Source organism: Miniopterus natalensis, chromosome 14 (assembly GCF_054644295.1).
Source record: "Miniopterus natalensis isolate mMinNat1 chromosome 14, mMinNat1.hap1, whole genome shotgun sequence".
Lineage (NCBI taxonomy): Eukaryota > Metazoa > Chordata > Mammalia > Chiroptera > Miniopteridae > Miniopterus > Miniopterus natalensis.
Window position 1 is genome coordinate 43,911,022 of NC_142094.1, and position 14,452 is coordinate 43,925,473.

At 44.2% G+C, this 14,452-nt stretch overlaps 1 protein-coding gene across 12 annotated transcripts in view; it reads left to right on the top strand.

The window, feature by feature from the left end:
* Window positions 1–14,452, top strand: part of GBF1 (golgi brefeldin A resistant guanine nucleotide exchange factor 1) — a 104,347-nt gene that overhangs the window by 73,810 nt on the left and 16,085 nt on the right. For 3 of the 12 annotated variants that reach the window (XM_016219922.2, XM_016219924.2, XM_016219929.2), the window contains exons 4-14: window positions 144–275; window positions 5,268–5,386; window positions 5,929–6,037; window positions 6,552–6,612; window positions 7,890–7,944; window positions 8,671–8,745; window positions 11,686–11,833; window positions 12,392–12,615; window positions 13,131–13,299; window positions 13,720–13,931; window positions 14,270–14,368. In XM_016219922.2, coding sequence (XP_016075408.2) covers window positions 144–275; window positions 5,268–5,386; window positions 5,929–6,037; window positions 6,552–6,612; window positions 7,890–7,944; window positions 8,671–8,745; window positions 11,686–11,833; window positions 12,392–12,615; window positions 13,131–13,299; window positions 13,720–13,931; window positions 14,270–14,368 — 1,403 coding nt within the window. Of the gene's footprint in view, window positions 1–143; window positions 276–5,267; window positions 5,387–5,928; window positions 6,038–6,551; window positions 6,613–7,889; window positions 7,945–8,670; window positions 8,770–11,685; window positions 11,834–12,391; window positions 12,616–13,130; window positions 13,300–13,719; window positions 13,932–14,269; window positions 14,369–14,452 lie in introns of those variants that run through there. The other 9 variants (XM_016219926.2, XM_016219928.2, XM_087824530.1 and 6 more) reach the window with 5 other exon arrangements.

A 14,452-nucleotide genomic window follows, 5' to 3' on the forward strand; every position in this document is an offset into this window, starting at 1 on the left:
TTTGATTCAAGGTAAAACAGACAGAGGGAGATCCATCCAACAACTAAGAACTTGAGCCTCATGACACACATAAGAAGGATCTTTTTCTAGGATTTAGCTTTTTATTAGATGGCATCTGTTCATTCCTGTTTCTTTTCTTGCAGAACTCTCACAAATTGAGCCCAATGTGTTCCTTCGTCCATTTCTGGAAGTGATTCGCTCAGAAGATACTACTGGGCCTATCACTGGACTGGCGCTCACGTCTGTCAACAAGTTCCTGTCCTATGCACTCATAGGTAAGAGCCCAGGCTTTTTGACCATAAGCACTTCATTTCCTGCCTTTCCTGAGCTGGTCAGGCTGTAGGCAATGAGCTGGTGAGGCTGGGAAGTTTTTCCCAGCCATTTGTCTCCTTGTAAAAGACAAATAGGATTATTGATTACTCATCATGCTAATTGACAGGTTTTGCAGAGTGGGGAGAGAGGAGAGGTTTCTTGGGACTCCGATTTCTTTGTGCTTTGGAGAGAGTTAAGGGTATGGTGGGTGCCCATAAAGGTTTGGTTTGGTTTATTTTTGAAGTTATTTTTTAAATGTAATGCCTGCTTATTTTAAGAAGATAAACAATAAAGAGATATCTAAAAGAAAAGTTAATGGACTCTCCTCTGTCTTTCTCAGTGCTATTCCTTCCTTAGGCAAATAATGTTAACAGACTGGTTTGAATCTTCCTATACCTTTCTCTACATGTATATAAATGTAGAGAGTGTACCATATTATGTGCTACATATTTTCTTTTTTTACTTAATAATAAAGAAAAAATGTACATTATATAATTATCTATCTGATTTCTCCCCCTCAGTTTTATTGAGATATAATTGACATATAACATTGTATTAGTTTAAGGTGTACAGCATAGTGATTTGATATATGTATATATTGTGAAATGATTACCAATATAAGTTTCGTTAACATCCATCATGTCATATAGTTACAATTTTTTTTTTTTATGATGAGACCTTTTAAGATCTGTCTTAGCTACTTTCAAATACACAATATGGTATTGTTAACTATAGTGACCATGCTCTACATTACATCCCCAGAACCTGTTAATTTTGTAATTGGCAGTTTGTATATTCTTTTTTTATTGTCTTAAACTGTATATAATATAAAATTTTCTATTTAAATCATTTTAAGTATATAATTAAGTGGGCATTAATTACATTCACAATATTGTGCAACTATCAGCACCATCTGTTTCCTAAACTTTTTCATCACACCAAAAAGAAATTTCTCCTCAGGACTGGTAAAAGAATTTTTCTTTTTGGTAGCTATATAATTTCCATAATATAGATGTAACACAGTCCATTCAATCGTTATCTTGTTGATTAATATTTACTATTCAGTTTGTTTCCTAGTTTCAGCCGTTATAAATGCTGAAATAAGCATCTTTGTTCATATATCCTATTTATTAATTTTCCTTTTGTATGACAGATTTCTGTACTTGAAATTTCTGGATTAAAAGGCCATGTGCTTTTTACATTTTCATAGGTACTACCATGTTGCTTTCCCAAAACATTACGGCATTTGTACTTCCAACAGTAATGTTTGAGAGTTTCCATTTCCCCACCCTGTCACCAGCACTGAATATTACCAGTATTGTTTATTTGTGCTAACTCAGTGGGTGAAAACTGGTGTTTTGTTGTTTTTATTTCCTTGTTGAACACTTGAATTTCTTTTCCTTTGCCTGTTATTTTATTGAGTTGTTTTTGTTCTTCTTATCAATTTGTAGGAATTTTTTTGTATAGTGGGGATACTAACCCATTGTCTATCCCAGTATTACATATATTTTCTCCCAATGTAGCCCAAATATTTTATTCAGTCTATTGCTTATCTCTGAATTTGTTTATAGTGTCTCTTTTGAATTCCTTTTTAGTTGGTCTTGTCATTCAGAATCCTGAGTTCCTTTTCCCCTATTGACAGCCCATGTGCAAGAGTAAGGGACATAGAAAACAGGCAGCTGTCTTTGTTTCTAAGAAAGACAAGAAAAGAGGCAGCTCAGACTGAAGCTAGCTAGAAAGAAAAATGGCCTTCAGTTTAGGGCAAGAAACCTGTTTATCTTTTCTAGAAAATTGGGTTTGCTTAGTTGACAAATTCAGGATCCTGAGCAGGAATCCTGGGTACCAGCTAGTTTCTGAATAGGTGCACCAGCCTCTCCAGGCACCCTAGTCCTAGCTTCATACTTTTCCTAAGCAAAAATCAGGCCCAGCTACTTCCAGCTTTGTCCTGAGCACCACCTGCAGGTCATCTCTCTTCACAGCCTCCAGCAGCTGCCCTCTGTGTCATTTCCCTCTGCTCTCCTGTCATGTAACCCTCTCCCCTTCCTGGACTTGGCAGACAAGCTGGGTCATTGGAGACCTCAAGCCAGCTGGTCATTGGAGTTTCCTGTGGTGGGAAAAGAAAATGCTGGAGGTGGTGATTGCAGTGGGCATGAGAAAAGGAGCAGGAAGGAGTGTATGAAAGCCAGAGGCAAAGGAGACGAATTTGGCAAATTTCCCTGTAGTCTGCTCTAGAGTGGCCAAGAGAGGAGGACATTCTAAGGAATGGGTCCTGGGGAACACAGGTCTGCTAAGTGAACCCAAGCCAAACACTCCTTTGTTTAGGCCTTTCTAGAAGACAGTATCCCACCCCCCACCCCCCAATCCTGTGACCCAAGGCTTCTAGGATTATTTTAGGTCTTACTCCAAGGACCAGCCTTTTATTTGGCCCCACACAGCTGCCAGACCAGGATTTGTGCCATTGATTGCCTGGCTTGCTGGTGGGCCATGCCTATGGTTCTAAAGACCTATCACTCTTTCCTGCCTCTTTAGAAAATTAACTTTGCTACTTCATTCAAGCTCAGAGGATAAGAGCTACAAAAAGACTGGTAGAGCTTGTCTGGAGTAGCTCGGTTGAATGAGCATCATCCCATGCACTGAAGGGTTGCTGGTTTGATTCCCATTCAGGGCACACGTGTGGGTTAAAGGTTTGATTCCTAGTCTGGGAGCATACGAAAGGCAAGTGATTGATGTTTCTCTCTCTCTCTCTGTCTCTCTTTCCCTCCCTCCCTCCCTCCCTCCCTCCCTCCCTCCCTCCCTCCCTCCCTTCCTCCCTCCCCCCTCTTCCCTTCCCCTCTCTCCCTTCTCTCTCTAAAATCAATAAAAACATATTTTTTAAAAAAGAGCTTAAACTACTTTAATAAGGGAGATTTCTGAAGGAGGGGAAGAAATGAGCCCCCCAGGAGCTTTGTGAGGTGGGAGCAAGGCTGGCATTCACTGAGCTCTAAATATGCAACACTAAAAAGAAGGACCTGAATTTCCTGTGCAAGGAAAGGTCCCTGGAGGCCTGGAAAAGGACTATTGGGCAGGGCTGAGAGAGAGGATTCAGGCAAGGGCCTTGAGTGTACAGGCATACCTCAGAGATATTGTGGGTTTGGTTCCAGACCACTGCAATAAAATGAGTCATAATTTTTGCTGGTGGAGGGTCTTGCCTTCAATTTCTACAAAACACAACATCTGTGAAGTGCAATAAAGTGAAATGCAGTAAGGCAAAGGTATAGATTTTCTGTGTTGATTGGGAGAAACAAGGAGAGTTGAAGTGATAGAAGAAGCTGGTTCACCCCATGTACTACGTGTCATTATGAAATTGACTTCCTTCTGCATAACCTCTAAAGTAGCCACTCCTGATGCTGAGTATAGGCATGTTGTAAGTAGGACAAAAACAGTCTGACTAAGTGTCAGAAACTAACCAGGACAGAAAAGAAAGGTGAAAACCACTCACAATTAATGAAAGTCCTCTGGCTCATTGTGCAAGAGAAATGTTCTAATTTCTCAGCCATCCTCTGAGCTTTAGGCTCAAGAACTGTTAATTTCAGATAACAGGAAAGAGACAATGGTAAGAATTTACTATAATTCCTACCACGAGAAGGTGTTCTGCATTACCCCATGCTACCTCTAGAGCAACTTCCTGTCCGTTGCAAAGTTTTGTCATGTTCCTACCCCTTTTTTTCCTACTTACTCTCCCCATTTAAGGGTAATCTAGATAGTCCTCAGGACCCTTGTAGGCCTTCTGGGAGGCTACTTCTTTGGCTACTCCTAGTGGACTTTTAACACATGAATGGAGTTTTCCCCTTGGCAACATTTGTGTTAGCCTTCAGCATGGTGCTGTTTGACCTTTAGCTTCTCCCCTTATCCTATTCACAGTTGAAATTCTCCCTCTCTCCTACTCCCCAAGTAACCAGCTTCCAGTCCTGTTTAGTTTGTCCCTTTTCTCTCCTAACACCTGTTTAGTTAAGCTGATAACAGGATTCTTGCTCTGTGTCACATTATTTTAAATAAGAATGAAACCAAAGCAGGAAGAGGTCTATGATTTGCTGTAACATGGCACCCAGATATGAGTATTGGCAGCAGTGACTGTCCATTTCTTCCCCCTACTTCCCTTCCTCAGTAGCTTCTAAACACAAAACTCCAAAAGCAACCAGAGAGGGATGTGTTGAAGGAGAACACATGAAAAAAGAAAGACTGCAGCCTTGGGATTCAAAGGTCTTGCCCTACTCAGCCCTTACTCTGGACCCAAAACTCTATTTCCACACCCTTTCTCTGTGACATGAGTAACTTTAAATCAGTGATTCCCAAAGTGTGGTCCCCTGAGCAGCAGTGTTAACATCACTTGGGATGTTTTTTTTTACGCCTCACCTGAGGATATTTTTCCCCCATTGCTTTTCAGAGAGAGTGGGAAGGGAGGGAGGGAGAGAGAGAGAAATGTTGATATGAGACGCATCAATTGAGTTGCCTCCCACATGCACCCTGACTGGGGCCGGGGATCAAGCCTACAACTGAGGTACGTTCCCTTCGCTGGAATTGAACCTGGGACCCTTCAGTCCTTAGGCCAACGCTCTAGCCATTGAGCCAAACAGGCTAGGGCTGAGATCTTGTTAGTAACACAGATTCTCCGGCCTCATTCTAGACCTGCTAAATCAAAAGTTCTGAGAGTGGGCTCAGCAATTTGTATTTTTAACAAGACCTCCAAGTGATTTGATGTATGCTTAAGTATGAGAAACACTGGTTTCACAGAGGAGTTTGTGCTGAGGAGCTTGTTAAAGTCGTTTATAGGCTAAAATTCTGACGTAGCCAAGGAACCATGGGTTAGGGAATTGGAGAGGAGAAAACCAGTCTTTCAAAGCAGTCCCTAGACAGGATGTCTTGCTTTTTCTCTCTCCTCTCCACATCATTTAGTCTTTCCTTTTTCACTGGAGCAGATCCCACTCATGAGGGCACAGCAGAGGGCATGGAGAACATGGCAGATGCTGTCACCCACGCCCGTTTTGTGGGCACGGATCCTGCCAGCGATGAGGTTGTCCTGATGAAAATCCTTCAGGTAAATGGAGGGGAAGAACAATTAGGCTAATGGCCAGGAGCTGATGCTGTTGGCTCTACTTACCCTAGTCTACCAGTCTGTCGGCAGCATGAAGCTGTGTTTTGACTCCACTGGGGCTTAGGGAGCTACTTTGTTTCCAAACAAGCAGCTCGGGTACCCAAAGTAAAAGCTTTTCCTAAGGAAAATAATTAAAAGCTTTAAATGAATTGATATCAAATACCGAAAGCCCTTAATACACTTGTACCTCTGGCAGCCTGTGTCTGTGCCATCCATCTGTTAGGCTTACGGGCAGGCTAGGGCTGGAAAGAGTGCTGAACTATGTCAGGGTTATGCAGAGTAAAGACACAGTTCCCAAAACAAGCTTCTGGGAGATCGCCCTGCCAAACTGAAGCAAAGTCAGCAGCATTCCTGCTAACCTTTCTCACTCCGAGTGCTTCCGTAGGAGACTAGAGCAACAGGAGGCAACTTCTTTCCCCTCAGGTACACCCTTCCTCACCTTGCCTGCTTTGCTTATTACAATATCTCTTCTTTCTTCCTGATAGGTGCTGCGGACTCTCTTGCTGACGCCAGTGGGTACCCACCTAACCAATGAATCTGTATGTGAGATTATGCAGTCTTGCTTCCGGATCTGCTTTGAAATGAGGCTCAGTGGTAGGTCCTTGAATATTGGGCCCTTCACTTTTCCTGTGGCCAATGTGAATATGAATACAGGATGCTTTCCCTGAACCCAGAGAAATGGAAAACTCGGGATCTCTTTATCACCTACCTTGTGGAGCCATAGGAGTCTAGAATTCTCCCTGTACTTGACTATTTGTTGTGCAGCTAGAATAGAGAACTTAGCCCACTGTGCCAGGGCAAGAATTAGAATAGATCCCTGACTAACTCAGCCCAGGCACCAAATCTCCCTCTCTTGGGTTTTCTGGAATTGACACCAGCCTACAATCCCTAAGAACACATCATTGCACCCCTTTTTTTTCTGACTCAGTAGTGCCACCTAGTGGACCAGTGAAGTTATGGCTGCCTGGCTGAGCTGGATGGAGCTAGTTTTAATAAGTTTGGCATAATCCTTGGTAAACAAGGTTTGGAGGGGAGTCTGCTCTGAGAAGCCTCCTGATAATAGCACAGCAAGTAATGACACCTGTGTTATTTGTTTTTGCCTGTGCAGAGTTATTGAGAAAATCCGCAGAGCACACTCTCGTAGACATGGTGCAGCTGCTCTTCACAAGGTAAACCTGCTGCTGTTTGCTTCAGCCCTGCTGCCCAGGCCTCTTGAGCCTGCCTGCTTCCACACAGCCACTTCAGGGACCTGGCCAACCCCACAGCCACATCAGAGGCCAATGGGATTATGGATGGGGGTACTTCTCTGGGTCCAGGGTTACCAATCAAGGGTGAAGGAGGAGGGAACCAGCTTGGCCTCAGGAGGAGGCAGAAAGTTATTTGATCTAGGCTGACAGACCTCGTTCTGCTTCCCAAACGTGTGTCTGTTTCTGTACAGGTAGCAGCTGGGAAGAGAACCCAGAGAGAAGCCAAAGTCAAGGGATCCTAGAACAGGTTGCCAAGCTCCTAGAGCTCAGCCCCATTTCTGTGAGGAAGGACCAAGGCTAGGGTGACCAATTATCCTGGTTTGCCCAGATTATCCTGATTTTAGTGCTGGAAGTCCCTCATCCCCCACAAATCCCTCAGTCTCGGGCAAACCAAGACTGTTGATTACCCTAATCAAGGCCCTCAACTTAGATCCTAGGAGGCCTTTTCATACTATGCCTAACTTACTGTTTCCTGCACCTCCTTTCAATAGACTAACTTTGAGAAGAGCTGAGGCAAGGGCTTTAAAGCCCCCCACACCCCCAGGGTATATTGATAATGGGGGAGGTTATGCATGTGTGGAGACCGGTTATATGAGAAATCTGTAACTTCCACTTGATTTTGCAGTGAACCTAAAATTGCTCTAAAAAAATAGTCTATTTTTTATTTTAAAAAGGCTCTTCCTGGGACTTCATTTTGCTCTCAGATCTATAAATAATAATCCTTATTATCTACAGAGTAGATCTACCCCTTCACTCTGCTACAAAGAGTTTCTTACTCCTCTGGCTCAAATTTCCTGGTTTCAGAACTTCAACCTGCCTTTTACTTCTCATCCTATGCCCAGTCTCCTGGGGTTTTGATTGACTGCTCTCCTCCATCTCATGGCTTTCAGCAACACTTGCCAAGTGAAGCAGGAAGGAGTCAGTTTAAGGATGAAAAGAGGCTCCACACTCGAAGGGCACTTAGTTACTTTGCCCTGATATCTACCTTCTTTTTTAGAAAGTGTCTGTGTCATACATACCCCAATTTCTGTGGCTCTTTGTTGAAGCTCCAAAAAGGGTGAAATTAGCATGCTTCCTTCCTAGCTATTCCTAAGAGACAGGCATGCTCTGTCTCAGAGCATCTTTGGGCTGTGGCTGGCATGGAGAGGGAGATTTGTTATTATCCCTAATGATAGCCCATGGGATTCTTTGTACTATAGGTTACCTCAGTTTAAAGAAGAACCCAAGAACTATGTGGGGACCAACATGAAGAAGGTATGACCTGCTGTCCCTCATCCAAACCTTGATTTCCCAATGTCAGTGCTATGGGGATTTTCCTGTGTACCCCTGCTTAGCAAAAATATGCTTTTGCCTAGCAAGGTCTGTTTGGAATCTAGAAATAGCAGTCACAACTTTAGTGAGAAATTTATTCTTTCCCAGATACCTCTCCTTCCCCAACCTTTTCTTTCCAGCCTATCTTATTGACCCACTACATAAGCTGATGAGCCAGTCCTTCCTAAAAAACTGGATGAAGCTCATTGGGTTGGGCTAAAAATGTATGTTGATAAAGATGAAAGACCTGCCATCCCCTCAGGGCCCAGCTTTGTCAGCAGGTAGGAGTCCAAGAGAGTCTATACCCCAAATCCCACCCTAATATTGAATTAGACTGGGCTCATGCTTGGGCTAGTCTCTGTTGATGAGACAAATCAAGCCTGACTCCAGATCAGAAGGTTCTCAAACTGCTAGAAGAAAAATGATGGTTAGAAGAATGGCTTCTTTCTATCTTTTACGGAAGCCTTGGACTTCACAGACCTCTTATGAAGATTCTGCTTGCAGCCCTAAGAGGTTCTGCCCATGGAGATGACCCTTGGCTGTTTGGTGCATGCACCTGACCTTCCCCTCTCCCCTGCCATCCATCCCCATTCCTGCCCTGTGCCCTGTTGGCTTGTGTCTGAGTTTATTTCACTCTGTTTAAATCATTCGTTTGCCTGTCTTTCACAGATTTCTCCATGTCTCCTCAACAAACTGGAGCTAAGTAGTGGGGAGCAGACCAAAGCCCTGAACCAGTTAGAGAGGGTACTACTCTTTAAGAACCTCAAGGTCTCTCTCCCTCTCCCTCTCCTTTCCCCCCTTTATATTTATTTATTTAAATGTTTATTTTTTTATATGTAATGTGTGGGTCCCATTTCCATTGTGTAGAGCACAACTTACCCCTCCCTAGTAACACAGCATGGCTTTGAAAGAGTTGCATGTGTTTGTAGCTTTGCAGTGTTGATAATATTCTTTGGGCATCTAGTTGCCTGGAGGCAGAAGGAATCCTTCAACTGGTGATGTATCACATAGTGGGCCTAGATAGAGCTTGGGTCCTGCTGACATGTTGTGGGAAAGCTTAATATCTATCGTTTCTAGGGAAACTATGAGGGACCTCCAAGCAAGACCCTTCCCTCTTCTACCGTTTTTCTGTCTCACAGCTGGCATAGAGAGCTTAAGCACAGTCCTGTCTCTTATCTGGATACCTGAACTGGATTTGGAGGGAAAGGGTAGTCCATCTAGTTGGTGTCTTTATTATTATTATTATTATTATTATTATTATTATTATTTTGTTACCATTAAAGAGGTTATTTCAAATTTTAAGACTAAATGGATGAAAAGGAGCCAGGTGCCAGGATAGCCCAGGACACTGGGAAAACTTTGGGATCTGCAAAGATGCCCTCTATCCTTTAAAAGTGAAGATATATGGGAGCTTAGTGGAGAGGCCCAAGCTAAAGATTACTCTAATGCCCATATCCCTGCCTTAGGAGGAAGAGGGAGAAAAGGAGATGTGGGCTGTCTAGGTTATCTATCACAATAGTGTGCATGCTAGCAATATGGTTTTAAGACATCCAGGTCATTGAAGATAAAAAGAAATGTGTGTGTGTATACCTAGCTGGATAGTCCATAGACCTATGTTCTCATTGCATGCATTGCCTCAAGTTCCATTTGTGTCCTGGCCTAATCTCAAATTGCAGGTCTTTTCATAGGCTACCCAGCATTTTGCCATATTTATTGATCTAGGACCTGTCCTTTCTTTGTAAAGCTTATACTGTCCTTTGGAAATACAGAGTTATGTGAATATGGTGGTGAGGGTTCCATGAACATCTACTGCCCTCCCCCCCCCCTTAGGACTGTAGGACAGGGAGCACAGCTATACTTTTTAAGGGCTGAAACATTTGTGAGAACTGTCAGTCAGGAGACAGAGAACACTCATTGAAATGATCAGGTTGGAGCCAGCTTTGCTGAGGATAAAGGAGGAAACAGGAAAGACTGATCCTAGTGTGGGAAGGAATCCTAATGAGTGATTAGGAAGTAGGACTACCTAGAATCCCTGAAATGGGTAGGGGGAGCTGCCTGGAGAGAAAAGATATCCCATAAAAGTAGATCAGATGTTAGCACTTTTTGGAGCTCAGTAACAACTGCCAACAAAGCCAGGATGTTCTTGTTTTCCCTCATTGATCTCTTGGGCTTCTTACCTGTCTTTATGTTTGGCTGACTCTTACCTCCAGAACATTTTTTTCCCCCATGAATTTGACCGAGATGAGCCTCAGTGGTTCCTGGAGAGAGTATCTTATTTCCTGTTTAACCACAGTGCTCAGAGTACTTGAAGCTCCATTCTAGGCATATGACTGCAGGCATTTTGGAGATGGATAGACAGGAAGTAACCATGCAAGCCTATTGCTATGTTACTAAAAGCCAGGGGCAGAGCTCAGCTCCAGGTCTTTTCTCCTTATAGGTGGAGCTATGGATAGGGAAGGAAGAATTATATAGTTTTTAAGTAAGGGATCAAAGGTTATCCAGGTTCTGGAGGACTTGGGGGAGGTTGAGGAAGGGAGCCTATTCCCCAAATATCAGAAGGAATTGAACAGGCCAAGAATAATATAGTTATACTTAGCCTTTAGAAAGAAGCAGGAAGGAAAAGTGCTTCTACTGTCTTTAGAGTCATTTTGATGGTTCCTGGAAGAGAATTGCTGTTGACCATTCCAGAAATGGCCCATCAGTCTTGGAATAGTTTGCTGTAACTCTGTAGAAGGACTGGTTTTAAATCCTAACTGAGAAGGCATCAGGACTAGGAAAACAAAATGGGCCTAAACAAAGTCACTGTGAACTTAGGGTGGAGAAAATGCATAAAAACTTATATCTTAGAATAGTCAATAGATGATAGAGATTTTCCTGTGTGACTAAAAGAAAGCTATAGGAAGAATAGAAATACAGCAAGAGAGAGGGAAATGGAATGGAGCAAGGGTCTAAGAAATCAGTAGCTTTACCATCTGGAAACATAAAATTGCATCTAGAAAGACCCCACAGTGAGGACAGGAAGGCCTATTGATATACAAAAATTGGGAGCAACAGTGTGGCATGACCCTCCATCCTTAATTCCACAAACCAACTGAAATGCCACTCCTTTCTTAACTCTAAGAAATGAGCCTTTGACCAATTTGATGCAGAAATTCCAGACGGTAAGGGGTATGGCCCAGCTCATGAAGCAATAGGAAAGCTAGGAGTCTGGCTGGGAAGGAGCAGGCTCTCATAGTTGGATAAGAACTAGGAATAGGAGGCTTCTCTGCAGGTAGTTGAGGAGGAAAGCCCAAGAGTCCAGGAACTGTAGATTTAAAGCTCCAGGCAAAAGAGTCCCTGCCCTTGCCCTTTCTGCAGGAGAGTCGGGCACCATCTATAGGTCTCAGGATTGCTACCCAGGACTCAGGGAAACAGAGTGATGTGTGAGGGCGGGGCCCTATCAATGACCAGCCTAAAAGCAGAATGTAACCTTCCACATGGAGGTTGTCAGGCTCACCTGTAAAGTGGCCAGTATAGAAGCTAGGTTAGAGGAGTAGAAATGTGCTCTGATGGTCTAGATTCTTCCTTTGGCACAGATACAGAGTATAGGCTGTTTCTAGGGACGAGTAGAACTAAGAGAAGGGAGATTTTTAGGGATAGAGTTTTAGTTTGAATACCAGTGCTAATGAAGTGTGATATTTCCAGCTGAAAATGAGAGCAGGAGGCATGAGTGATTCATCCAAGTGGAAGAAACAGAAGCGATCCCCCCGGCCCCCACGCCATATGACCAAAGTTATACCAGGCTCAGAGCTGCCCACCTCCAATGGAACCACCTTATCCTCTAACCTCACTGGTGAGTGCCCTGAGTTGCTCCCTCTAATTAGAATAGAAAAAAGAAAAGCATCTTCCCCTCAGAGATTTTTTTTTTTTAATATGTCTTTATTGATTTCAGAGAGAGGAAGGGAGGGAGAGAGAGAGAAACATCAATGATGACAGAGTCATTGACTGGCTGCCTCCTGCACTCTCCCAACGGGATCAAGCCCGCAACCTGGACATGTGCCCTGACCGGGAATCAAACTGAGATCTCCTGGATCATAGGTTGATTCTCAATGACTGAGCCATGCCGGCCCAGCTCTCTCAGAGATTTTGACATTGACGACCAGCCAACTGAGGGGCTTTGGTTTCTTTCTGCTGAGAGCAAAAAGGGGAAACTCTGGCTCAGATCAGATGGTAACCATTTAGAAATTCTGCAGTGACTTAAGGATGTTCTCCTTCCAGCGGGACCCTGACTACATTAGAAACTAGTGTGTACAGAGATTAGTATGCAGTATAGGAAACAGTTCTGGTACTGTAAAGGGTATATACCTCCCACAGAGTCTCTTCTTTAAGGCTCACTTACTTTGCTTGGCAGGTGGGATGCCCTTCATTGATGTGCCCACTCCCATCTCCTCTGCAAGTTCAGAAGCTGCCTCAGCAGTGGTCAGCCCCTCTACAGACAGTGGCCTGGATTTCTCCTCCCAGACCACTTCTAAGGAGGACCTTACCGACCTGGAGCAACCTAGCTCTTTAGGGTACAGCACAGCTACAGAGCCTGGGAGCAGTGAGCTAGGAGTTCCTGAGCAGCCTGACCCCCAGGTATGGCTTTGATTTCTAAAGGTCCCTCTCCAGTCTTCCACTGTGGGAACTGGCTTGAATCTTTGGATCCTTTATCCAGGCCTTGGCTCAAGAGATGGCTGGGGTAGGGCGGGTTCTTCCCTGTTTCCTCGAATTAGCTGTGCTGCCTAGAAAACCCACAGCATGACTCTGTGAGAGGTAGTTCATGGGATTTATCAAGTTATGCATACAGATAGTAAATACTTGGCAAAGGTGAGGGAGCTGGCCATGTCTTTTTCTGGAAGGTAATCATCTAAATCCCAAGGTTATGAGAGCCTCTGTTGCCTGTAGGATTTGAGTCATTATAGGTCAATGATGCCTCAGGACATGTTTTCTAAGTCCTTCGTCATACTCCTTCTATTGAGTCATAGCCCACTGAGCCGGCCCTATTCCTGCAGTCCATAAGAGACACTTGGAAGACAGATATTTCAGGGGAGTAAGTTCCAAGTTGCTCTTGCCTCATCTCACTTCCTATATCCCCCTGCCACTGGTCATAGCAGGAAGGGGCCCATGTGGAAAAGGCTCAATCAGCATCTGTGGAATCTATCCCTGAAGTGTTAGAAGAGTGCACATCCCCTGTTGACCACTCTGATTCTTCCTCTGTCCATGACATGGATTACGTCAATCCCCGGGGCGTGCGCTTTACACAGTCCTCCCAGAAAGAAGGTGAGTACTCTTAGGCAGGCTCTGCCTATCCATCTCCCCCATCCAATCCACTAAGCTGCCTGAGCCTAGACTGTCTTGGACCCATAGCATCTGCTAGTTCAAGTTCTAGTCAGGAAGTGGAATCAAGCCAGAGGGCTATTGGCATGGATTGAGCCCTTCTTACACAGAGAGGATGTTTGGTGGACAAAAAGTGAGAGGGAAGAATAGAAAACCTGGGACTTTTAACAGAAAGGCAGGATCATCAATTCTGATTCCCTTCAGTAAATGAGACTAGTCTCCTTACTTCCCCAGAAGAAAATATTTTTTTTCTTGAAGAGAATCACTAATCTGAAATTGCCTTGTAAAATGCAGGGCAAACTAGGTCAAGCTATCAAGCCAGTTGTTTCTTAGGAGCCCCACTACCCTCCTGGTCTTCCACAGGTACAGCTTTGGTCCCCTATGGTCTTCCCTGCATCCGCGAGCTCTTCCGCTTCCTCATCTCCCTCACCAATCCACATGATCGCCACAATTCAGAGGTTATGATCCACATGGGACTGCATTTGCTGACAGTGGCTCTTGAGTCAGCTCCTGTAGCCCAGTGCCAAACCCTCTTGGGCCTCATTAAGGATGACATGTGCCGCAACTTATTCCAGGTAAGGTTGGATTTCTAGAGGGGCTCAGAGCCTCTGGCTGTTTCAGGGTCTCTCACAGGGCAGGGGAGCACAGGGAGGTTTGAGAGATTCATGAGAAGAGTATAGGACCCAGGAGAGAACCTCCCTCCCAATTTGGCCAGTAGTTGTAGTCCAGATGACTTCATCAATTTCCAGGAACTCTGGCAGCCAAAGGGAAATATAGGAATGGCTAGACATAGAACCCCCTCAGAGCACAGGACCTTAGTGGAAACTTCATACAGTTTGCTCTCCTGCTTTTCTCTTGGTTGAGCCATAATCAGGTTCAGAAACCTAATGGCCTACCCTACCCTGATTTCCAGCTACTCAGCATAGAGCGACTGAACCTTTATGCTGCTTCCCTGCGGGTATGCTTCCTACTGTTTGAGAGCATGAGGGAGCACCTCAAGTTCCAATTGGAGGTGAGTTTCTCAACCTTGGAAAAAGAAGAAAAAAGTAGGAAGATCTGTGGCACCTTTGGTGGGACTAGCTCTGTCATGCTACAG